General features: G+C 46.7%; 1 protein-coding gene and 1 long non-coding RNA gene across 8 annotated transcripts in view; one reads left to right on the top strand and one right to left on the bottom strand.

The window, feature by feature from the left end:
- The window catches only part of LMX1B (LIM homeobox transcription factor 1 beta), a 129,644-nt gene extending 125,016 nt beyond the window's left edge, over positions 1-4,628 (bottom strand). For 2 of the 4 annotated variants that reach the window (XM_072984589.2, XM_072984590.2), the window contains exons 1-2: positions 3,995-4,628; positions 985-1,171 (exon numbers count right to left, since the gene is read on the bottom strand). In XM_072984589.2, the coding sequence (XP_072840690.1) occupies positions 985-1,171; positions 3,995-4,133 (326 nt within the window). In that variant the 5' untranslated portion in view covers positions 4,134-4,628. Of the gene's footprint in view, positions 1-984; positions 2,555-3,994 lie in introns of those variants that run through there. The other 2 variants (XM_078382828.1, XM_078382829.1) reach the window with 1 other exon arrangement.
- Positions 4,629-4,850: 222 nt separating this feature from the next.
- Positions 4,851-23,808, top strand: part of LOC110082924 (uncharacterized) — a 37,558-nt gene continuing 18,600 nt past the window's right edge. For all 4 annotated transcript variants that reach the window (XR_012082187.2, XR_013539689.1, XR_013539690.1 and 1 more), the window contains exons 1-2: positions 4,851-5,018; positions 5,340-5,431. This is a non-coding gene — a long non-coding RNA (uncharacterized LOC110082924). The remainder of the gene's footprint in view (positions 5,019-5,339; positions 5,432-23,808) is intronic.

The raw sequence follows: 23,808 nt of genomic DNA, 5'->3' as shown, positions 1-23,808 counted from the left end.
TTTCGTTCTTCAAGACAAACAAGTAGACATTCATACCTCCCCTCCTCTTAAAAAGGAGGACGTAGGAATATTAAAATACGGGGAGGGGGGGAAAGTCGGTTGAATGATTACGAGGCATTTCCTTAGGAAATGTCTTTCTTCCCCCAACCCCTTCCCGGCCGAGATATAACCGCAGAAACGCTTTACTGGGCGCGTGGAAGTCAAAAGGCCTTACTCCCGAGGAAGCGAACCGAAGAGGGACGGGAGGCTTTTCGGACGCCGAAAAACGCGGAAAAGATGTGATTCAACAGTCTTGTAAAAAAAAAAAAAGTGGATGAGAATTCAGCCCGATCCACAGCTCTGTTAAACGGACTTTCAAAAAAAAATTTAAAATTAAAAAATATATTTTAAACATATATATAAAATTTTAAAATATACATATGTATATATAAAGCTATGAGGAAACCAAGGGAGAAGCGTGTTCAAATTCTAAAGGTTTCTCCAGGAACAAAGTGTGGGTGGATTCACACACACACTCATACACGCGGGTTTTCTGATGGAGCAACATCTGTCTGAAGGCTCTCCGCAGAGAGCAGGACACGCGGGCGCCGCTGAGGTTCCTAGACAGACCTGTCCTAAGGCTTCACCCTCTTGTGACGTAACAAGAGGACTTCACCCGATGACGCAACAATGGGATCGAAAGACTCCGACGCAAAAGGGGGGAGGGGAAGGAAACCCTTTGATCTTGGAGGCTTGACATTCTTTTCCACACACCCCCACTCCATTTAAACCACCACAAAGTCTTAACTCTTATTCTCAATTTTCCCCCTCTCTCTAATATGGATGGAAGATTGCTGAATAGCATTGACTCAGTTTCACGTGTCGCTCTCGGTCGTGTGAACACACACACACACACCCCAATCTAGGGCGAGTCACAGCCATAAGGTCTGTCTTTCGGAAAACGGGAGGAAAAGGGGAGATGCGGGTTTTTTTTTTTGGCCTTACTGTTGGTAGTCTTGCTTGCAGTAGAGTTTGCGGTCCCGGAAGTAGCAGCTGGTGGTGAGGGCCTGCTGACACGCGGCACACTGCAGGCATTCTTCGTGCCACGAGGACTCGTTGACGCGCATCAGGAAGCGGTCGGAGATGGGCCGCTGGCAGCCTTCGCAGACGGCCTGGTGCTGACAGTCGGACCCTAAGGAAGCGAGGGAGGGAGGGAGCGGAGGAAACAAGGGAAAAGGAAAGTGAGGAAATGTGGAGGAGAGAGGGAGAAGCAAACACCCGTGTCTCAAGGCCGGCCACAGCGGAACCATTCCGATCCCATTTTCCATTATTCCCTTTGCATTCATACGTGCAAGACTAACCCAGGGGTCCTGGAGAAGAGGGAAGGGGGCCAACGTTCCCCTCCCAAGGAAGGAAGGAAGGAAGGAAGGAAAAGAAAGAAAGAAAGAAAAACGAAGGAAGGAAGGAAGGAAGGAAGGAAGGAAGGAAGGAAGGAAGATGATAGATAGATAGATAGATAGATAGATAGATAGATAGATAGATAGATAGATAGATAGATAGATAGATAGATAGATAGATAGATAGATAGATAGATAGATAGATAGACTTTCCTTCTCTCATTGTTCACTATATCGTTATTGTTATTCCTATTGCTATTGTTGTTACTCTTGTTATTAGGACTACAGCTACTGCTAAGTAGTATGCAAGTATTAATCCCAAACCAGAGCAGACACATTGAATGATTACTAAAATCACTAAGCTCTTTGCAATTATTAGCTCAAACTAGACACGATCCACTGAATAATTGCTAATATGAGGAGGATGTCATCAAGTGTTAGCCCCAGATGAGGGACACCCACAGGATTCTTCCAACGAGTAGCATTGTAAGAGTGGGTCCCAAAGAGGGGTAGATCCACTGAATTATTCCTGATTTTACTAGGCTGTATGGACGTGTTAGTCCCAAAAGAGTAGATCTGATGAATGATGATTGCTAGTAGTCTCGGAGAACAAGGGCAACTGCCAAATTAATTGTTACTCTTGAATTATTACTATTTATTTTCATTGACTCAATACGCCCGCTGTTTCTACTAGGCTAAATTCAGTATTAAAGCCCCAGCCAGCTCAAACCTCCTGAACTATTTAGCTTTCTTTATAATCCACTTCAACTATACCCGCTCCTTCTGCTGTTTTAAGTATTTTGACCCTTGCGAGGAGGCCCACGGGGGATCGGGAGAAAGCAGGCCAAGCCACGTTTACTCAGGAGTAGGCGCCGCCGAGGCTTACTCCGAAGCAAGCCTCGCTAGCTGGGTTTACAATCCAGTTTAAACACAGGGCAGCGACTCTTTTTAAAGTCCCTGCGTCCGGATTTTACCAGCTACAGCCTTCCAGAATCTGCTTTGCACCACCCGTGGATCGTTCCCCCAATAAATTAACCCCCACCACCCCAGTGGAACCGATTAATTCCTAAATGGCCGCGTTCACACTTTTTTAAAAAATCTCCACTTGCTCGCTCTTTCATTCCGACGTCCGCAAAAGGGTAAACACGTGTGTTAAGTCTTTTGGCGAGTTCCCACGGGGTCAAGTGGCCCATAGACCCCGGCTGGCTTTACTCTGACGAATTCAGTTGCCCCGATCCTTATTATTATCTTCAATTATTATTCAGGGACGCTGAAGAATCAAATCCCATTTTTGTTTGGTTTTTAATTTTAATTTTAATAAAATCGGCCAGCAAAAAAAGGCGACCCAGGTACCAAACACAGCCCGTGGAAACCGACTTTGAAAAGTTGGGAAGAATTTGTTACTGGAAAGGAAGGCAGTCGTTACTTTCAGTTCTCGTGGAAAGAAAAATACTGTAAGTACAGTAACTTGAAAAATTTTCATTACGCAGCTGGCTGACACACAGACGTCCACAACATCGCCTGAAATTTAAGGACACCCGGTTCCAGATTCGGAGTCACTCTTACTTTACTCCGAAGTATGCAATTCGCTTCGCTTGCGCGTCACAAGGAAGCGACTCAAGAAGAGCAGGGGGGAAAAGCCAAAGGGGACGTGACATTTCAGAGGAGAGGCGAAACAAAAATTTTAAAAAAATTAAAGAGATCGTCAACTTTTTTCCGAAAGCGATCTGGAAGGAAACCGAATCTTTCGGGCCCAAGGCGAGAGATGGAAATTTGGTCTTTCTTATTTGGGGAAACCAACCAGATTTGAGTGGGTTTACATTAACCTGCCTGTAGACCTGTGTTTTCAAGAGGTGTCCAAACACGGATTTATTAGGGGGACGCCCGTTCCGACGTTCCTACTCAAAAGCAGCAGGCAGGGTTTCTTTTTAATTCAGGTGTCAGCTTGGGCCCAGAAGCCTGGGTTTCCTCCCGTCCCGGCACCCGATTCCTTGAGGGCTCCGGCTCCTAAAAGACGGGGTGCAAAGTTTTTGTAACCTGTCCATTTTCTCTTCCACGAGACTGGAGCCCTCGAAAACTCGGATCAGGGCCATAAAAAAACACAAGGATTTGCTGGGGGAAAAGGCGAGAAAAAGAAAAGGGATCGTCATCTGTCGGCCTTTTTCATGAGAAAGGGTTCTGACTCCGGATTACACCGCCCTTCTCCCCAAAACTAAGCAAACTCAGCACCTCCTCCTTCAAAAAATCAAGAGGCACTGCCGTAAGAAAATAAGAAAATTGAAGGGGAAAAGACCCCCCCCTCCCAAAAAAAAACATTTCGGGATCCGGCCGTGCAATTTCCATTGATTCGAATTCTCTCCGGCCTGAGTTTTCTTGCGCGGTGCGCCGTGTCTTTCCTCCAGTCCGAGAAACTTTTTGACACGGGGGCCTGGGAAGTGTTGAGGGATCGGGACCGCTGGAATTCCCTCTGGACGCCCTTCTTTTCTCTCCCCCCCCCCAATTTTGCTGCGCAAAGTTTTTTTGGAAGTTTTAAATCTTGGGCAAGGAAGGAAGGAAGGAAGGAAGGAAGGAAGGAAGGAAGGAAGGAAGGAAGGAAGGAAAAAGGCGAACCGACTTACCCAGCAACACTCCAAGAGTCGCGGGCCCCGACCTCAGCGGGTGATCTTCCATTTTAATCCCATCCAGCATCTTGGGACACTCGGCGGCGCTCCGGCTGAAGCAGCTTTCCAGCGATTCGGGACCCGTGGCTACGTCCATGGGGCGCCCAGGGGCTGCGGGACGGGGTTGGGGGGGAGGGAGGGGAAAGGTCGGGGGGGGGGAGGAGGAGGAGGCAGAAGGAGGAGGCGGTTAGTGCCCGCTGGCGCTGGGATCGGGGCCTGTGAGCCTTGAGGAGGAGGAGGAAGCGACGGAGGGGGAGACCCGGGCGCAGGCTGCAGGGCCGCCGAGAGGAGTAAGGAGCCGCGCTTCCATCGGCGGAGCTGGGGATTCGATCCAGGAGCCCCCCGGGGGAGCCAGGCGTCCGAGGGGGTCACCTGCTGGCTGAGGGGCGCCTCCCGGGGCCCTCTGGGGCCGGAGAGGGGCGGCCGGGCCCTCCCCAGAAGCAGGAGCCACCCAGGCCGGCATGCACCCGGTCACCAGCCGCCACCGCGCGCTCTCCCCCGGAGCGCTCCCACGCCGGAGTGACATCCAAGAGTCCCGAGGCAGGAGTCGCGCCGTTTAGAAGCGGCGGAAAGAAACTCCGGCGGAGGAACACACCCACCCCTTGCAGCCGCCTCACCACCACCTCCTCCTCCTCCTCCTCCTCCTCTTCTTCCCCCTCCTTTCTCTCTCTTCCCCCCCCCCAAAAAAAGAAAGAAAACAAACTCTCTGACATTTGAACTCCTCATTGGTGCGCGCGGGATCCTTGCGCCGCGGTGAGGCGGTTTTTTTCCCTCGATGGCAAATAGTGCCTTGACTTTAAAAAAAAAAAAGGAAAGGGGGGGGGGAAAGGATGGAGAGCTAGAATGAAAAAGAGGGGAGCGCAGAAGGCTGTCCTCGGAAAGGAGAAAGGGAGGACCAGGAGGAGGGGGGAGTCGCTGGGCCGGTGGGGACCCCCCACCCCACCCTTCTCACCTATCCTGACAAAGGCACCCCCAGGGCCAGGTAGGGGTGGGGAGGTGGATGGTGGGGAGGGGGGAGCAGGGTACAGGGGGGAAAGGGGGCGCATGGGGGGCGGTGGGAGGAGAGGGACCCTGAGGGGTAGTTATTGGAAAGGGGGGGAGAGGGAAAGACAGACAGACAGATTTGGGGAGGTGGGAAGGAGACAGGAAAAGATGGGGGGGGGAAAGGGCTGGCGTTTGGGGCCAGCAATTGTAAAATGGGGGGAAAGGGGGAAAGACAGGCTGACTTCAGGAAGTGGAAAGGAGGAGACGGGGGGGGGGAAGCGGTGTGGGCTTGGTGACATCTCTCCCCTTGGCCCAAAAGTGTCCAACCCAGGTGGACAAGGAATGCTGCGCCCCGAGAACGCGCCTCACCCCAAACCACAAAGCGGCTGAAGGCCGGCTCCACGTTCTGCGGTAGGTGGACGCGTCCTTCTGGGCAAGGGACCCCCCCCTCCCGATGCCCGGCCTTTCCCGTTTCCCCCCCCCTTACTCCGGTTTCCCCAAGTCCTCTGCCCTACACAGGGATGTTCTGAAGGTATGTGGGGGTGGGGAGGTGCCGGGTGTGGGTCTCCAAAGGGCGTGATCAGGAGCACTTGCTCGGCGGGGTGCTAAGGGAGGTGTCCCCCCCAAAAAAATCCGGGGTGCACTCTAGGGAGAAGAGGTGGTGCCACTGGGCTTGCCTCCACCTGGCATGGGGCCGGCGTGGGGAGGGCGCCGCCCGGCCCCCTCTCCTCCCCCATCCCAAAAAGGTGGTCTCTTGAACTCCCACCCAAATTCTTGTCTGGGGCACAAACAAGCCCGGTTGGTCCCCTGGCAAGGCGCGCGAAGAGGCTAGCTAAGGAGCTGATGCGTGGAAGCGCGCACACGCGTCTCCATTCACACGCGCGCCTGGTTTTATTCGCCCTGCGCCCTTTAAAGCGAAGCGGATCGTCCTTCGGAGCCGGGAGGGAGAGCCGGCGCTGAGGGACCGGGTTGCGTTTGGAGAGGCGTAAGAGGGACCCCGTAAAGCACCCCTATTAAATAGCGCTCAGGCCCAAAACGCACGAGCGAGTTCCACTAGAGGAGACCCATTGACAACGATGAGGGTTGGCAAGAAAGCTGACCAAGTAGCAATTGCTCCGGATCTACTCTGGCTGGCCCAGCCTGTCCCTCTCCCCTTCTGTCCCTTTCCGCCACCAGATCTGAGCCGGGGCGCCCCCACGTTAAAGCCTTCACACACACCCTCTGTGAAGGCGCCTGCCGAGTTCACCCCACTTTCCTGCTCAGGAGTGTCCCTCATCATCTCCCTCCTCCGCTCCTTAGGCCTCGAACTGCTTCTCTTCTTCTCCCCCCCCCTCCCCAAATCGCCTCCCGCGGCCTGTCAACCTAGGCGCACCGCGAGGCTGCCAGTTTCTCAGCCCTCTGGATTATTTTTTTCTTTCAAAAAATCTCTCCGGTTCCAAATGATCTGTTTAGGGGGAAAAGAGCGGGGCTCTGAAATCCCGGGAGGGGGGCGGCGGCTGAACTGCTTGAACCTTGCTTGGGGGGGGAAAAGGTGTGGAGGGGGGAAAATCAACTCGTTCCAAGCTAGCTTGTAAGCTTCGCGCTCCGGCGGTTCCTTTGGGTTGCGTTTTTGCGCCCAGGGCGCACGAAAGCGCAAACTCGGGGTGATGCCATTGTCTAGAATGCGCGGGCCGTTACGCACTGGGAATCAAGGGTTGGGTTTTGTATTCCCCCCCCCCTCTCGCCGGGGATCCTTTTGCCAAAGATCACTTCTTGGAGGGTCCCAGTTCGGAGAAAAACAATTCATTAAAAAACGGTGCGTCCTATATGCTGGATGGCGAGAACAGTCCCCCCCCCCCCCGCTAGATAAACAAGCCAGTAGGATCGGTGCCTGTCTCTATATATACTCTAATCTGGGCTGACCGATTCTTTATGTCTCCAAAAAATACTCTTCTTGCCACCGGCCAGGAAACCTGCATATACAGAATTTCGCGTTTCAACAGCTAAGGGGAAATTATATACATTTTCCCCTGATTTTATACCTGTAATAGGAATGCAATGTAAATAAACGGATTGATTATTGGGGTGGCCCTGTGGAAATTGTAACTGTGTCTTTTCCCTCCTTTCTTGGGCATTCATCAAGAATCACTTGCCCATCGATTCTGATGGATCTAAACCCGAAGAGGGCTGAATCCGAGTTACTGGAATCATGATGATGATGATGATGATGCAGCAGCAAAGCATTTATTCCAACAGTATTTGTCTGTCTTGTGTCTCAGGAGAAGTTGCTTATACTTTGGACCCGCGCAAAACAACAAGCAGGAGTTTTAGAATTATTGGTCACTGCACTAGCTTCCCCTAATACGACCTAGTAAATCCCGCCCCCCCAGTTACAACATGATTTGAGGGTTTAAATCATGGGGTTCTTTTTGTTTTCTTTATAGCTTTTTTAAAAAATTATATTTAAAAATTAATTTTTAACTACTCTATGGAAAATGCGCCCCTCCAGAAATTTCTGCAAAGGCACAATTTTTATTCCACATTGCCTTAAATAAAGGAAAATCTGGTTGCAGACTTCTCCAAATATTTCTCAAAAAATCCGAACAAAAGGGGGAAAAAAGGATGCATTTAAAGTCGTCTTTAAGAATAACCTTGTCTCCCTTTTTCCACCTTCGACTCTTTGCCATTTCTCTTTAAATATCATCACCAAAGGAAATCGACAGAAGTGTTTCGGAAAGCTGTTCTTTCCCCCCCCCCCTTTCCTTTCTTTCTTTTAATTTTTTTGTCCTTTCTTTTTATCTCTAGATTTAGAGATAGCGGTGATGTTCATTCCCCGCCGTGAAAACCGCCGCCTCTTTTTGCAGTGCGCCGTGGGAAAATAAATAAATAATGCGATTATTTAATTTTGGGCTCAGGCTAAAATAATGACAGCCACCAGAAGCGCCTTAGATTCCAGAAAAGCGATTCCTCCACTAAAAAAAGGGGGAAGAGGGAGTGAAAAAAAAATATTTCTAACAGCCTATCCTTCCTCGCTTTAATTAAAATGGATGTTTTCCCTGGAAATACAGTCTTCGGGCCTCCTCCGTGCGCCTTCCTCCTCCTCCTTCCTCCGCAGTACAAACAATTCCGGATTTAGGCACCATTATCTCGTGAAATTGCGAAGAAAAACTTCGAAATTGCAGGGAATCCAGCGAGGTGCGTGGCTGGACAAGGAGGCCGATTGTATCAAAAGGGGCCGGAGAAACCGGTGGAGCGGCTATTTGGAGAAATACACCGTCTCCGCACTTTAGCCCCCCCCAAGTCCAAATTCCCCAGAGTCTATGGGGAAAACAAGCCCCCCCCCCATCTCTGTTCTTGGAGGCACGCATTAATCATCAAGGCGATTGAAAAATAAGTTTTCTCTCTTTTTTGTGGCCTTTTCCAAAGGGGTGTTCTTAATTAAACGGGGGGGGGGGGAGGAAAGGTGTGTATTTAGGGTGGGGCAGAGGCCTGAGCAGGTCCATTGCACGCACACACAAACACACACACACAAACATAAAGGGCGTTTCCAAAAAGGAGTTTCATTTTCAAGATCTGAACACCCCCCCCTTCTGAAATCCTTTTAAAAGAAACCTGAGGATACGCCTAAATCTTGCGCCCATTGCCAGCAGGCGCAAGGGCGATCCACCGAGGGCCCGGCGAATGGATCGCTCCTCTTAGGATCCCTCCCGTTTCAATCACCCCAAATACTGGGTTGGTCCAGAGGGCCGGAAACCTTTTCGCAAACCTCGTATTTTTGAGTGTCTTTTTTTTTTCCTTCCCAATTTTTGCCAGGCAGGGACATCCCAAAATATGTTCGCCGGTAAAGCAGGGGAGGGGGTGTTGCACGGAAGAAAGCCCGCTGGCTTTCAGGAACCCTAAAAGATTCAACGCTGATTCTCCCCATAAATCGGTTGCGCAAAAAGTTGGCGTTTCCAGGTAAAATAGAGCAGGTGCCCCTCCCCATAACGATCTCACCTGAAGGAAGACCCATGGAAAGCTATAGGATTCCCTTTTTCATTTAGAATGGAATGGACACTAGTGATGGCATGCAAGAGGACCCGATTCGGAGCTCTTTTTCTGAATCCCGTTCCCACAGGAACGGAAATTTCAGAACAACGCGGAATAACGTTTGGAGAGGTTTTCCATCCACCCCCCTGTGCGCTCAATTTATTGGGGGGGGGTGTTCTTTTTTTTAAGTCAATAGGTGGACGGGACAATTGGGATGGTGTAGGCAGAGCTTCACGGGCAGCTAGACACGTGTAGCCCCGGAACGTGGGGACACTTTCTAGGCTGACTATATAACCCGTTCCTAGTCTTGTTTCATCCGCACCCGAATGAATCTTTCGTGTTTGCTTTCTCTTCTTGCTTGGAAATTTCTCTTTGTTTTATTAGAATTTATTTTGGGGGTTGGATTTCTGATTTAAACTCTGCAGTGCCCCCAGTTCAGGGCGAATCCTAAAGTAATCCCCCCAAAAAAACCTTGTCTTTCCAGCTCTCCGAATGATTTCATTAGTAATCCGAATGAAACTATACGCCTTCGACACGGTGAAGCTTATTTCTCGGAGTCTTTGATGGGATTGTTGCCCTACCCTTCAGAGACCTTAAAAACTAGTTTCGCATCCACAATGGAAGCTGATTGGTGGAGACGCCGGAAGTCCACTGAACTGGACAGGAAGTGCTGCCATATTGCTAGTCCTCTAAACTTTTTTTTTAAACCATTCTTTCGTTTCTTGGCACACCCTTTCGGGTTTCTTACATGTTGCTCCAAGGAGAACATCCTGGAAATTTTTCACCCTTGGTTGCTGTTGACTCTTTCCCTAAACCACCTGGTAGCCTTCACACAATTCAGTTTCCCCAAACTCCACTTAGTTCCCATTGAAACCAATGGAATTTCGCTGAGGTCCGTTGATTGTAACTTGAAACAAAGATAACGGTGTGGAATCGGAAGCCTTTCGGTTGGAGGGAATTATGCTTCTTTAGCAAAAGTGCATAGGATTCTCAGCTTTAGGGCTGTCAATCCTGAACACACTCACTTGGGAGCATGTCCCACGGAAAACGAATGGAGACTAACTTCTGAGTAGACCTATAGATGTATAGAACTTCAGGAACCCGCCTTCTTTCATGATGGTCTCAGGAAGGTGGCCGTTCCAGCCGCTCAATTCTCCTTTTCTAGGGTCCTGAGTTCCAGTTCTGGTCGACCCCAGCCAAGAGCGCCGGATCTCTGGCTGATAGGCTTTGTAGTCCAAAACATTCTGAAGGCGCCGGGCTAGGGAATTTTGGGGCTCCTGCTCCAGGGAAGTGGCGGGAAATCTCACCTGGGCTCCTCAACGTATTCCCGGCTCAAAACATGTGGACATATTTAGAATTTCGGGACAAAATGCCTTGTGGACCGTTGGTCAAGATAGGTGGGATAAAAATCAAATAAATAAATAAATTGTTCATTTTAAAAAGAGAAATAAAAGAAAGCCCCTCGCAGCAGTCTGCGAACCAAAATGTGCCTGAAAAAAAAGGGGGGATATTTATTTTATTTTATTTTTACATCACCCCATTAGGGCAATGCTCTATTAAATACGAATTTAATTTAATCTCCAGGTCCATTTCCCCGTGATTAAATTTAGGGTTTTAACCGAATCTGACCAATTTATTCACCTAGAATAGCCCTCCAGGCTGATCACCATCATTTCAAAGGTGCTTAAATTGGCGTTCCATGGCTTTTCACGAAACTTTCGAAATAAAACGAAAATATCGATTTAAAGCGTTAGGGTTGTGCCGAGAACCCACCCACCCCCCGCCAGCACTGAAACGGATTTGGGGTTTAAATCCGCAGCGGGACCATCACTACGTTTGAACCGCTTTTTCCACTACCCCCGCCCCCAGAGTTATTCTCCATTTCTCTGCATTTTACACACACACACACACACACACACACAATTTTAAAACTTCCGCTTAGATTCCCTTCTGACTTTCGATAGGTATCGGAGGTCTGAAATTTAGATTAAAATCGGAGTGCATGTGGACCTGTCTTTAACCCGGAGGGCTCTTTCTTTCCTTGTCAATTTATATTTCAGAAAACTGGCCTTTTTTCTCTTTTTTTTTTGGTCTTATTCATCAGTAAGCGACGCAGAAGCTTGTGGCACTCTAAAGCCGAACACGTTGTTTTCGGCGTCGGCTTTGGAGGGCTGCCCCCCACCTTCGTCCTGATCCCTTTCTTCTTAAACCTGCTCCCAAAGAAAACTTGTTTTAATTAAAAGCGCCGGTGCGCCAAGACTCTTCCTGGCTTGGACCACACAGTGCAGTCTTACCCGGTGACTTGCTAGCTTTTCGGGTGGTTGGGATCGCAGCTGTACCCTCGCCTCCTCTGATTTCTGTTTCCAATATACTACAGCTTTAAAATCTATTTTAATCCGTAGGTTTAGAGGGTGGTGCATGAATGCTGATCGTAAGGATGTTCAGGTTAAAACTATGCAGGCCTACAGGAAAGACAGAACGCCGCGAGGTTTTGGATACAGCTTTCTTAATTTATCCCCAAATCGGGAACTCCTGGTTATTCTTTACAAATCCGGGAAGTGGATCGTCCAAGCAGCAGCTCTGCCCTCTCCTGGCCGGCCTGCGTCACTACACCCATTCGAGCAAAATCTTATTTTCAGAATGGAAGGAGCTCATTTTTCGAATATATATATATAAAATAGAGGATCTGCCTTGAGCCTTTGGAGGAGGGCTGGATAAAATAATATAATAAATCGATTACTTAACACCTGACTCAAATTCGTGTGATGCCACCAATTTACCTCGTATTATTAGTTGTTTTATTTATAAGCTGCTTTTCTCCTGATATGGGGGACTCAAGGAGGCTCACAATATTTAAAAAAAATAGAAGGTAAAACATAATAAATTAAACATTAAAAAACAATTAAACTCTACACGAATTAAAATACAATTGGATAATTAATAGTAGGTAAACATTAAACCAAGACTCCCCCCCCCCCCGTCTTAAAGGGAAATCCATAGAATAATAACGACTGCATTCGAAGCATGCATATGAATTATTTCTGCAAGCTTTATTATATGCCCCATGTGACAAATGGGAGCTTGAGGACTAGCGGCTTGCATAAAAGCTCACCAAATCGTAAACCAGCAAGCGGGAGTTTCCTCCACGCTTTTAACAGTTGCAGTACTCCATGAACTAATGAGGGTGGTGGCTTAAGGTTGGAGGTGTAAGGAAGAGAAATGCAATCAATAGTTTGATCTCAGAGATTCGATTCCTGCTTCTGATGTTGGGAGAAAGTTTTGGAGGTACACAGAACGCTGATTTTCAGGATCAACAGCAGCTTACAGGGAGAGACCGGGCAATGTGCTTTTACTAGTTGGAAGCCAGCTTTTGAATTTAATGATGTCATGTGAGCTATTGCTATTATTATTATTATTATTATTATTATTATTATTATTATTATTATTATTATTATTATTATTATTATTATTATTATTATTATTATTGGGAATATATTTTACCATCTTTACAACACCCTGACAAGGTAGAACAGTGTTATTGTAACTGCATTGAATATGAGGCTTAAAGGGGGTTTATGATGGCCGCCCTTCCTCTCTGCCCTCTCTTTAAGAAAATGTTTTGGTCGATTATCGTTATTATTTTAACTAAAATTTCCAAATTACTCTCAACTGCCCTTGATTAAAAGTGACTTCTTTCCGAGTTCTTGATTCGAGGGCTTTGGACAAGTCCGGTCAAGGACTCTTAAAAGAAAAGTTACTTAGAGGAAAACTCACCAAAGATCTTTAATGCCAAGCCTCTGTTTGGTTATTTTGCCCAAATCCCTTATATTCTGGATAAGGGGGAGGGAAGGAAGCGGATTCCGGACTAGAACAGAAGAAAGTCGCCCTGTAAAAGAGACCTAATCTAGCCGGTCAACCCTATAAAGAAGCCCAACGAGTCTAATGGCTTTTAGACTACATAACATGGTCAGAGGGTGTCACTTCTGGGCGGGGGGGGGATGCAGTTCACACACCTATTGTGAGTCAACACAACCTGAACAAAATAGACCCATAAAAATTATGGGTTACAAGAGAGCTACAGCAGCAGAAAAAAAACACAACCAAGATTTTTTTGGAAGGGGTTCTAGGAAAGTCTTAAATCTGAGCGTCCAACTTGAGCTACTCAACCGGGACCCGGCCAGAGTAGTCGTCCCCCCCCTCCGACTGAATCATCAATTCCCTGGATTCAGTGGGTCTCCTCTAGCGCAGGAGAGGGCAGAGGCACACGTGGGAAATCTCCCCGTGGGGAAGGGAATAAAGCGATACACACCCGAGAGCATTTAAAGCACCCCATCCTATCCAAAAACTTCAGGCAGGATACCGACAGTTGGGAAACGAAAGAGCAGCCTTGAAAATCCTGCTTTCCTAGGGGTAAGTCCTGCGGAGACCTGCTTTTGAGGAGGCACCTATAAAGGTGCGCTGTGGATCGCTTTTGGATCCAGATTCAACCTCGGGCCGTTTTAATGCAGTGTTTATTCTGCACCCACTTATATAGTCAGATTTCCTATATTCTTATCCACAGGGGAGAAAAAAAGTATCTGTTTTAATTCATTCTGATGGCTGTTCCTCGGGAATACAGAAAAGGCTCTGTCTTTATTTTATTTTATTTATACCCCGCCTTTTATTCCAATGAAGATACTCAAGGCGGCATATAAAGCATTAGGGCGCTCCTTCAAAGCATTGTTTAAACTAGCCGCCTTCGGCCACTGGAACGCCGTTACCCTCGTCCCCAAGGGCCATAGAAGCAAGGGGATGATGGCCACTGTAGTGTGACCTGCAGGGGTAAGGAAATTGAGGAAGCTTAGACTAGGTTTATTTTCCTGGAGGTGGCAGGAATCGAACCAGTCTAAGAAGCGGCTCTTTGATTCCACCCAAACGGGGAACCGTTTTTCCCAACGAGGAAACGTTTCCTTCGGATCGTTTCCCGTTACTCGTTACTCGAGAGGGCAGTGATTCCAAAAGAGGACAGGTCTGATCCAAAAACTCCTCCTAGTATTAACATTTTTTAAGGCTCGTTTTTTTTTTCTCCGAAGTGTTAGGATGATGGTTTCCTTTTCCAGAATCTCCCCGGCTTGGAGACATCATTATTCTTTTTTTCCCCCTCTTTTTTGACGGGGGTTTGGCGGAAAAGGAAGCGAGTGAAAAGGGGGCAGATTGAAAACCCCATCGAGAATTCAAGGTTTCTTGAGAGTAAGTCCCATTAAACTCCGTGGAATTGTCGTTCCAATCGACCTTGGTAGAATCACGAATATTAGGCAGTTTTTATTTTATATTTCTAGAAAAGTCAGTTAAAATGGAGATTGCACTTTTTTTGCTTCAAAATGTTCGTATTTTTGGAGCATCGGGCGTAACGTCTGCTCCACAAACACTTTTTAAATTTAATTCAGGGGTTTAAATTTGGTACGATGGACTGATTCTATTTTAGAAAAGAAAAAAGTCGGGAAAAATAATTCCTTCTGACTCCACTTTTGAAAGTTACTGCAGACGGATTTAAGGGGGGGGGGACATGGGATTTGTGGCAAAATTAAACAGGTTCTAAAAACAGGTTTATTATTCTTCCCCCCCCTTCCACAAAACAAACAAAGTAAAACCTGAATAACTTTCGCTGGATCAGGTCCTTCGGCTATTTAAGGATCAAACAGACCCAGATCTCTTAATAAAAATTAGTTCTTTTGGCTGGTTGGTTACTTATTTGTTTTTCAATTATATATTCTTTGGGTCCCTCTGTGCAGACATGAGATCTAACGACACAAGCAAGGTGTAAGTTGCACCTTGACGGAACAAATACATTTATTTGAAGTGTCTCTTATTTCAGGGGAAAATAAATATCTACCAAACACCCAGCCTCAGTAAATTAGAATTTTAAATTACGTTTGGATCTTTTTGTTTTCAAGTTATTTTCTCTGTTTATTTGGAAAAGTTGATTCCCCTGAATCCACTTTTTCTTCCCCTTTTCTGGAGATTCATTTTAAAAGCGTCAAGGCAATATTGCATTTCCTCTTTGGTGGAAATTTAAAAAAAACTTTTAAAATAGTAATCTATCTATCTATCTATCTATCTATCTATCTATCTATCTATCTATCTATCTATCTATCTATCTATCTATCTATCTATCTATCTATCTATCTATCTATCTATCTATCTATCTATCTATCTATCTATCTATCATCTGTTCATTCATTAATTCATTCATTTTAAAAATGTTTTACCCCACTTTTCTGCTTAAAAAGGACCCCAGGTGGCTTACCTCATTAAAAGGCAATAATATAAAATACCATGCCATAATACTATTGTAGTTTTCTTTCAAATTGAGTGTATCCTCATCAATGGAAAACAATTCACTTACAAACAAGATTTCCCAAATCATCTTAACCACACCCAAAGTGAATTTTCCACTTCTCTGCATAAATCCTGCATCTTTTCTAAAGCAACTTTTTAAAGATGAAGGAATGAGTTGAATATTTGGATTTATCTCTGCTGCCAAATTTGCTGTGAAAATTTCCAAAGAATAGCAATGAGAACATCAGGAGAACAATATGGTTTTGGAACAATGTCATGTTTTAAAATCGATTGAAGAAAGCTCCACAGCCGATCAATAATCAATAACTGCTTTCCAGACTTTTCATCCTGCTTTTGTAGCTGTTCCCTCGGAAAACTGCCTTATTTTCCCCGAGAAGTCCCATTCCAAAAAATCCCCTTTACTTCTGAGCAGCCAGGGCCGGGAGCTCCCGTCTGTAGATCTGAAAGGAAATTAAATTTCTTTTCCAATTAGTTAAGGAAAGAAAGGAGATCAGGGCTGGAAAAACACAGCCTGCGATGTGGTGGGAAGGCTTTCCGCTTTCCAGACCCGTTGGCTAAGTGGGAAGTTGGGTTGGAAATAAGGAAACCCTCGACTGCTCTTTTAGGCTGACGTTGCACCCACAGGGGGGGACTTGGGAATAAGCCCCATTGAACTCAATGGGGCTTCTGAAATTGAACAGCCATAGGCTCTCCTTAAGCCACATACAGGGTTTAGGCCACTGATGAACCAGGTCTATATGTCTAAATGATACATAAGATGCTATTAACACACTCTGTCCATAGAAACCGATTTTCATCACTTCAAATTCTCCCCAGGAAATCTCTGGCCAGACTTTCAACTTTGAAAATGTATAAATATCTCTGTTCATTCATTCATCAGCCTCTTCTGAATGCCCGGCTTCCCGTTCTTGAGAATGTTTTCCTAGAAACAATCGACCCATGAAGATTTCTGTGTAATTCAAAAGCTTGCGCGTTTCTCCGGGAGGTGAAACATAGCAAGCAAGCTTAAATCTTCTCTTCCAAAGGTAGCTTCTTGGGGGGAGTTACCATCGTCATGCATCTGACATATAAAATTGTACAAATTGCACAGCACCATGTTTTAGAAATCATCATCACCCCACTACCAGGAAATAAATATTTTCTATTGAGACTAAGAGTTCAGTGTAAGCCGAAGGCTTATATCATTGCAGTCTCAAGGCACCTTAAAAGATTAGCTGAATTACACCACATTTTCAATGGTGGAGGAAGGACCAGCTAAAAAGGCTGATGTGAACCCTGTACATATTGAAGCCAGAATGAAATCCTAGATTCTGTGGATATAGGATAGCAGCTTTACAGTGGATTGCAGTTGTTTGGAAATATGTTCCACCGCACTCAATGGGACTTAACTTATTCCTGGTAAATGTGTTTAGAGGATTTTTAGACTCTGATAGCAGAGCAAAAACTACCCGCTCGCCATCTTTGGAGGTGGTATAATTTGGCTCCCCCTTCTTTCCACACTTTCTCCGCCCCCCCCCCCCGTTTTTCTGACTCTTCCGCCAGCAGATCCTTCTACTGACAGATCACACAGCTACAATTCCAGTCCCTGTCAGCCAGCATCCCTCTGAGTAAGGGTGACCTTGTGACTCTGATGATGTGCAGGAGCTGAGCCTTCTTGGTATGACGGAGCTGCTTAGAAATTATTGTTGTTTAGTCGTGTCCGACTCTTTGTGACCCCATGGACCAGAGCACGCCAGGCCCTCCTGTCTTCCACTGCCTCCTGGAGTTTGGTCAGATTCACGTTGGTCGCTTCAATGACACTGTCCATCCATCCATCCTATCCTCTGTTGTCCCCTTCTCCTCTTGCCTTCACATTTTCCCAACATTAGGGTCTTCTCCAGGGAGTCTTGGAGCCTCAGCTGCAGGATCTGTCTTTCAGGGCTCAGCTTTAACATATATTTCAAATTATTATTTGCAAAAGACTGGATGTTTTCCTCCTGTTGGATGTGAAAGTGATCATTTTAGCATCAGTGTGTTGAACTCTGTCATCAAAGGGATGAACAGCGTCCAGTTTCCTCTGAGTTAGCCTCCCGGTTTGCTGGGAGCTGAGAAAACAAAGCCTTCCACTTCCGATGACACACATCCATACAGCAAACAACCCAGCTAAGTGCTAGCAATCGGTTGTCCTGTTGTGATCTTCAAATCCTGCCATCTAAGGTGGCTTCCCCAGGGTGCCTCTGGAGAGGACCGGCCTTAGCTGCCTTAGAGCTACTGATGGGAACGAGACATAAAAGGAGAACATTAAAAAAGAAGGTGACTTCTCTAGATCTGCTAAAAACAAACCAACATATGTTAGAAAAGAGGATGCAAGTGTTTTTGAGCTTCCCATGAGAGATCCCACCCCATAACTTCACGTGGCTTCTATAAGAAGAAGCACATGCTAGACCATGGGTGGGTGGAGGAAACAATGATGCTATAATTATTAAACATTAGCCTCCACTTATGGAAAACACACTAAATATCCCTTCTATGCCATGAATCACTGGGGATGCATCATCAGCAGGGCTGAGGGGCTTATGCCAGCCATGTGCGCAAGATGAAGAGGAGACCGCTAACGAAGGCCATATTGCTTAATTAAATGATGGAAAAAGCTACCACTTGACCGCCTAGGCAGCTTCTCCGGGGACTGGCTTGTGGATTCTGTTTCTTAAGAGTGACTCCGACTTTGGCTGACTCCTTTCTGTATGTCAATGCGCCTGCTGGTGTGTTAGCGCATGGGCGGCGAGTCAAGAAAGCATGGGCCTCCATCCAACGGCTATTCCCACTTAGATCCATTGAACCAAGATCAACTGAACTTGGATCGGTGTTGACACGTCAATTTCCACCCCTCATTCAATAGGTCTACTTTAATTGAGATACCACTTTTTTAAGGCAGGGGAACTTATTAGCCAAGTCATCGTTAAGATAACGGCAGATGCTGGCTGGAGATGGGTGAAACCTTTGTTCAATTCCTCTTTTTTTAAAATAATGTTCCGTACCATGTAATTCCATGCACTAATACAGCAGGAAGAACTAGAGGTTTTTGTGAACTGTGGATGAAAGACAGAAAACTCAAAGATGCATCAGCTTGTGTGGAGCGCTTGGTTTTTAAAATCTCTGGTGCTGATTTCAACCTTAGTTTCAGTGCTTAGCCAAAGGTCTTGTGCCTTCTGTTTTCTGCCACGCTCATCATCCTCGAAAGCTACGGGGCAGGAAGATACAACATGAGCCTCTCGGCCCAAATCTTCCTGAGGTCTTAAACCAGTTTACAGGAATTGGCGTAAACCTTGGTGGCCAATTAAGAAGCTGGCGTAGGCGGTTGGCTTTGCCATGTTGAGCTACTGGGGCCTGCTCGGCACATGCTTACACCAACCCCTTAAGGTCACTGTGAGATTTAGTCAACTGTGTTACACTGTTGGCTATAATAATTAGGATTTGGGCCGATGTACGTGGTCCGATTTCCTCCGAAATGTGCCTGCTGTGTCTGGGGACAGTAGCCTGGAGATTGAGGCTAACAAAACCCTGGGTCCATTAGTCCTCAGTTCCAGCCATGAAAACGCCACTGGTAGAGTTGATCTCTCAACTGAGAGGCCTTTGACTCCTCTGCCTTCTGGACTCTAAAGTTAATGGTCTTGGATCTCTCACCCTCTGTACATAGGGACAGCTAGCGTTTCCACCCTCCTCCTTCCCGAGGCATCGTAGCAGTTTGATGTCCATTTGCCGTATTTTTCCACGTATAAGACGTCCCCCCGCTTTTCTAATCCAAAATTAAGAAATCTAAGTGGGGCTTAGCAAGTGTAGGGGGAGAGGGATCAAAGCGCTGCAGGATCGCTTTGATCCCTGCTTTCCTCTCCACTTGTTTTTGTTCTCTTCTCAGCTTACTTCCGTGTATAAGACAACCCTCAATTTTTAGTCTAACGATTTTAGACAAAAGTATAGTCTTATACATGGAAAATACAGTAATTGCCATGCCTCCATCTTGAGGCCCTCTGGAATTTCTTAGCTAGAGAGCACTAATCCACTTTTCTAAGCAACAGCAGAGTGCCTTACTGAACGACAGAACCTTTGGTGGAATGTCTCTGCGGCAGCGAAGATGGGATTCGACTGCCATAACCATCCAGCGTAGCTGCCGATTTGTGCTAAATGCATAAATAAAAGTCCCACTCTTATGAGCCTTGTGGTAGAGGGATTAAACTGCAGGACTGCAGCAAAGACTCTACTCATGAGTGAGTTCGATCCGTGGCTCGGGTCGCTGGCTCCCGTCGGACTCAAACCTTCCTTCTGAAGTTGGCAAATTGAGAACCTGGCTGGCTGGGGTAGGTGGGGGGGCAATGAGTAACCTGAATAATTCAGTTGTAAATCACCCAGAGAGGGCTTTAAGCACTGTGGAGCAGCCTATAAGCTTTATACACTTGGCTTTGCTGAGGAAGTGGGCTTTGGCTGAATATCAGGAAAAAAACTTCTTAACTGTTAGAGCAGTACGACAGTAGAACTCATGATGTCCGGAGGTGATGAACGCTCCAAACTAGAATCATTCAAGACAAAATTGGACCACCATATGTCAGATCCATTTTGATCTAGATGCCTGTCTTTAGCAGGAATTGGACTCAATGGCCTTATAGGTCCCTTCCAACTTCATTATTCTATGATTCTGTTCTTATTCTAGAGCACCCTATGATCCTTCGGGGATGAATATTTAATGCACAAAAGAGGCCTGGACAAACTCTAGCATACGTCTGTTTCCCTGCCTAGTTCACGGTCAGTTCCAAATCTTGCCCACACAAGGAGTGGGGCTTCCACCACCCTCTGAATGTCCATAGATTTATCGAAGTGTCTCTTTCTACCATTGTTCTGTCACATCCTCCAGGTTGCTTTACAGGAAATAAATACTGTACATAAAGTCACTTTTTTAAAAATGGAGGCAGGATCCCTCTCCCCCCCCAAAAAAAGTCTACAAGATCCTCAAAACAGCATAAAAATGCCCACTGATTTAAAAAAAAAACCAAAGACATCTTAAAGACGAGCCAGAAGTGAAAAAGCAGGGAGGAAGTCTGATTATGAAGAATAGTCAGAGAGGTTCCCTGACGGGGGACAGGTGGCTGAGATTTTCACCATGCAAGGGCCTTTTTAATTTTTTTTAAAAAAAACAATCCTTCATTCCCCACTTCAGATGGAGAACCTCAGAAATTTCCTCTCTTTATGGGGTGCATGGTGGAATTCTAAAGCAAGGGGTTTGATAGGAATAGACGCCCATAAGGTATGCCTTTATTTGCGCTACCGATGCCCTTGGGTGACTGCAGGTCCATCAGAAGAAGGGAGGGAGAGAAGAAAGGAAAAAGAACACCATAGAATTACAGAATAAATGTCTTGGAAGGGGCCTCTAAGGCCATCCAGTCCAACCCCCTGCTCAAGGCAGGAATTCAAATCAAAACAGATCTGACAGCGTGGGGGTCCAGTTTTCTCTTGAAGGCCTTCAGTGCTGGAGCGCTCACCACCTCCTGAGGTCATGGATTCCATTGTCCTACTGCTCTAATAGCTACAATGTTTTTTCAGATATTCAGCCGAAATCTGGCGTCCTGCCCCTTGAGCCCCTTATAGCGTGTCCTGCGCTCTGAGATGATCAAGAACAGATCCTGCCCTTCCTCTGTAGGACTCCCTTTCAAGATGCCAAAATTAGATTTCACTAGGGTTCAGAGTTATGGATGGACTAATCATAGTTTTAGGACTGGTGTCGAAGCACTTTTCTGCAGGATGCATAATTGTCTTGTGGAACTCCCCGCCACAGTACGGTAACAGCTACTGGGGACTGACAAAACCTTTCATGAACACGGACCCCTGTTTTTGGAATGCTTATTTAATTGGAAAATTTAAAGAACCAATCAAATACCTTTCCCAAATCTTGGATCCTGGCTTTAGATGCAGATGGGCAGATTTGCTCAGGAAGGTAAAACCAGTTTCCTTTTGGGAACGAGCTGATTCCTATTTCTGTGTTAACTCAGAAATAGTAATAGCAACAGGTTCATGTCTTCTGTGTGTGGGGGGGGGGAGCAGTCCCAGTAACTCAAATCAGAGAAAATTGAACCTCATCTTGATTGGGTAGCAAGGGGACCTTTTTGGGGGGATCTGCAAATTAGGGGGGAATTAAAACGCTTGCCTGTAACCCGTAAGATTCTCTGAGAAAACAGTTGTTTTGTCGCATGGCCTGGTTGCGACATGAGCCGACATTTGGAACAAATGTAACAGCAGAAGACCATAGGCAAAACTCTATCAGTTCCAGACAAAAGATTGTTAAACTCTTCCAAGGGGAGGAGAGAAAAAAATCATTCCAGAGCTTTAATGTACAGCAGAGCGAAATGGAACCTCCATTTTCAGGGGCAGTCTACCTTCCCCAGGATGAGCAACTGGTGGCCAGAGGGAAGCCGTTAGTTCTGTAAGGCTTCAGAGGAGCTGCAAATGTTATTTACACGTTTAAAATGTTCAAATCCATAGGAAATCAAGCAGGCCTTTTTGTATGTGGCCGGCAGTTATGCATACAAATCCTACGCCCCAGTGGGCCAAGAAAATATTTTCTGGCCTGAGAAAATATTCCCCTCCAAAATCAAGAAGCAATTTTTTTAAAAAAAATTAAAATTTTTAAAAAATTAATTAAAAATTGAAAATAAAATAAAACTTCTCTAAGAGGCAATAACCCCATCTTCGACCACCTCTCCCCCACACACTAAAAAGCCAGGTGCAGCCACATATTAGGATGTGCGGGTACAAAGGAAAGGGGGAGCATTTCCTAGTCAGCTTTGATCCCTCTCCACCCCCTCACCACCACCACCCCCAAACTTTTAATGTTCGCTGCTTTCCCCTCTCCCCCGCCCAAACACCCTTGCTCTCCTTTGGAAACATGGAAACACAACCCCTTCTTCGCGCGGGATCCATTAGAAGGGATTTAATATCCGTCTTTTTACAGCTGGAAGTTCAAGGCGGCTGGGCAGATCCGTGAACTCTGACATGGAAGGCCGCCAGGTCCAGGCGGGAGGCGGGTGAGAGGGAAGGAAGGGGAGGGTCAGGGTGTCAAGGAGGGCGTCTGGAATCTCAGAAGGGTAGCAGAACTGGGGAGGGTTAATTCGCTTCGGGAGTATGGCGGCCCTCCATGTGTGATAAGGAAGGCGCTTGGGTGCGCGCCCACGCCTCTTTCACGCCGTGCGCCTTTGGCGAGAGCGGTGCGCTTTTGGAGAGCCGTGCGCCCTAGGCGCACCGCCTCCTCCTTTTCTTCTTCTTTCTGCCCTACCTGTTCTCAGCCACGGTTTCCTCCTCCGAGAATCCACAGAAAAAAGGAGGAGATCCTGCCCCAGTCTGGAAAAAAAATCTCAGGTTCCCACCTTTTCCCCTCGCTTTTGAAACTCGCTTCAAATCCGATGCTATTTCCTTTTCGCTTTCGTTATTTTTGGCGCCGCGCGCCCTTTGCCAACAGAACCACCTTTCCAAGCCGCTTCTGAGCTTCCGTTGGCCTGCTTTGACCTCTTTCTCAGGCCAGGCTGGCTGGCATTCGCGACCCCCCTCCCGCCTGGGCCGCCCAGTTCCGCGCCCTTCTCTCGGATCTGTCAAAACCCAACTCGGATTTCCTCTCCGCCTACCCGGAGAATCCTCATCATTAGCACCGAGGATTAACATTTTTCCTTCTCATATCCCGCCGTCTGGTGGCGTAAAGAGACGTTGTTCTTTCGCTTGCCCCCCCCCCCCCCGCTTTTCCAAAAGGCTCTCCATTCTAGAAACCCCAGCAATGGCTTCCGAGAAACATTAAAAACAATTTCTTTTTTATATTTTTCTACCGAAAAGCATTCTGCTCTTTTCCGAGGTGCGTAAAAATTGGTCTCCGTCTTCATTCCGGACTGGGTTTTCTCCCCGATGAGGGGGAACCTCCAGTTTTCATGCATTCATAGCTCCGTGGTTGAGGCCTCTGTCGGCGGCGCCAGCGGTAGGGAGTTCGATTCCCCGCGATGTCTCCTTGACCAGAACTGGTTTCGCTGATCCAGAGGGTCCCTTGCTAAGGTGGTAGTTATTCATTTCCTGGTTCGTAAATAAAGGACCATTTTAAAATTAATCTGTATGGTTCTGTCAGATATATATATATTTCCTACTCGCCTCCACAACGCGGAACACGCTCCGCCGGTACGAGCAGTTCGCTTTCACACCGCGTTTAGAGAAATCGTGGATAAAATGTCTCTCTTTAAACCGGGTTTGGACCGATACGGATCTTTGGGACCATCGTACTAGTTTCATCGTACGATTTGGTATGAGTGGTATTTCTTAGCTGTAATGAGAGGGGTCGTGTTTGTTCGCTTGCTTGCTTGCTGTTGGGAAGGTGGCGTACCAAGGTGTATTGGAGTATTTCCAAAATCGTTAGGATGTGAGCATGTAAGAAGTCCAGTTGA

This window comes from Pogona vitticeps, chromosome ZW-PAR (genome assembly GCF_051106095.1).
Source record: "Pogona vitticeps strain Pit_001003342236 chromosome ZW-PAR, PviZW2.1, whole genome shotgun sequence".
NCBI classification, from domain to species: Eukaryota; Metazoa; Chordata; class Lepidosauria; order Squamata; family Agamidae; genus Pogona; species Pogona vitticeps.
This window is presented reverse-complemented; position numbering and strand designations above follow the sequence as displayed.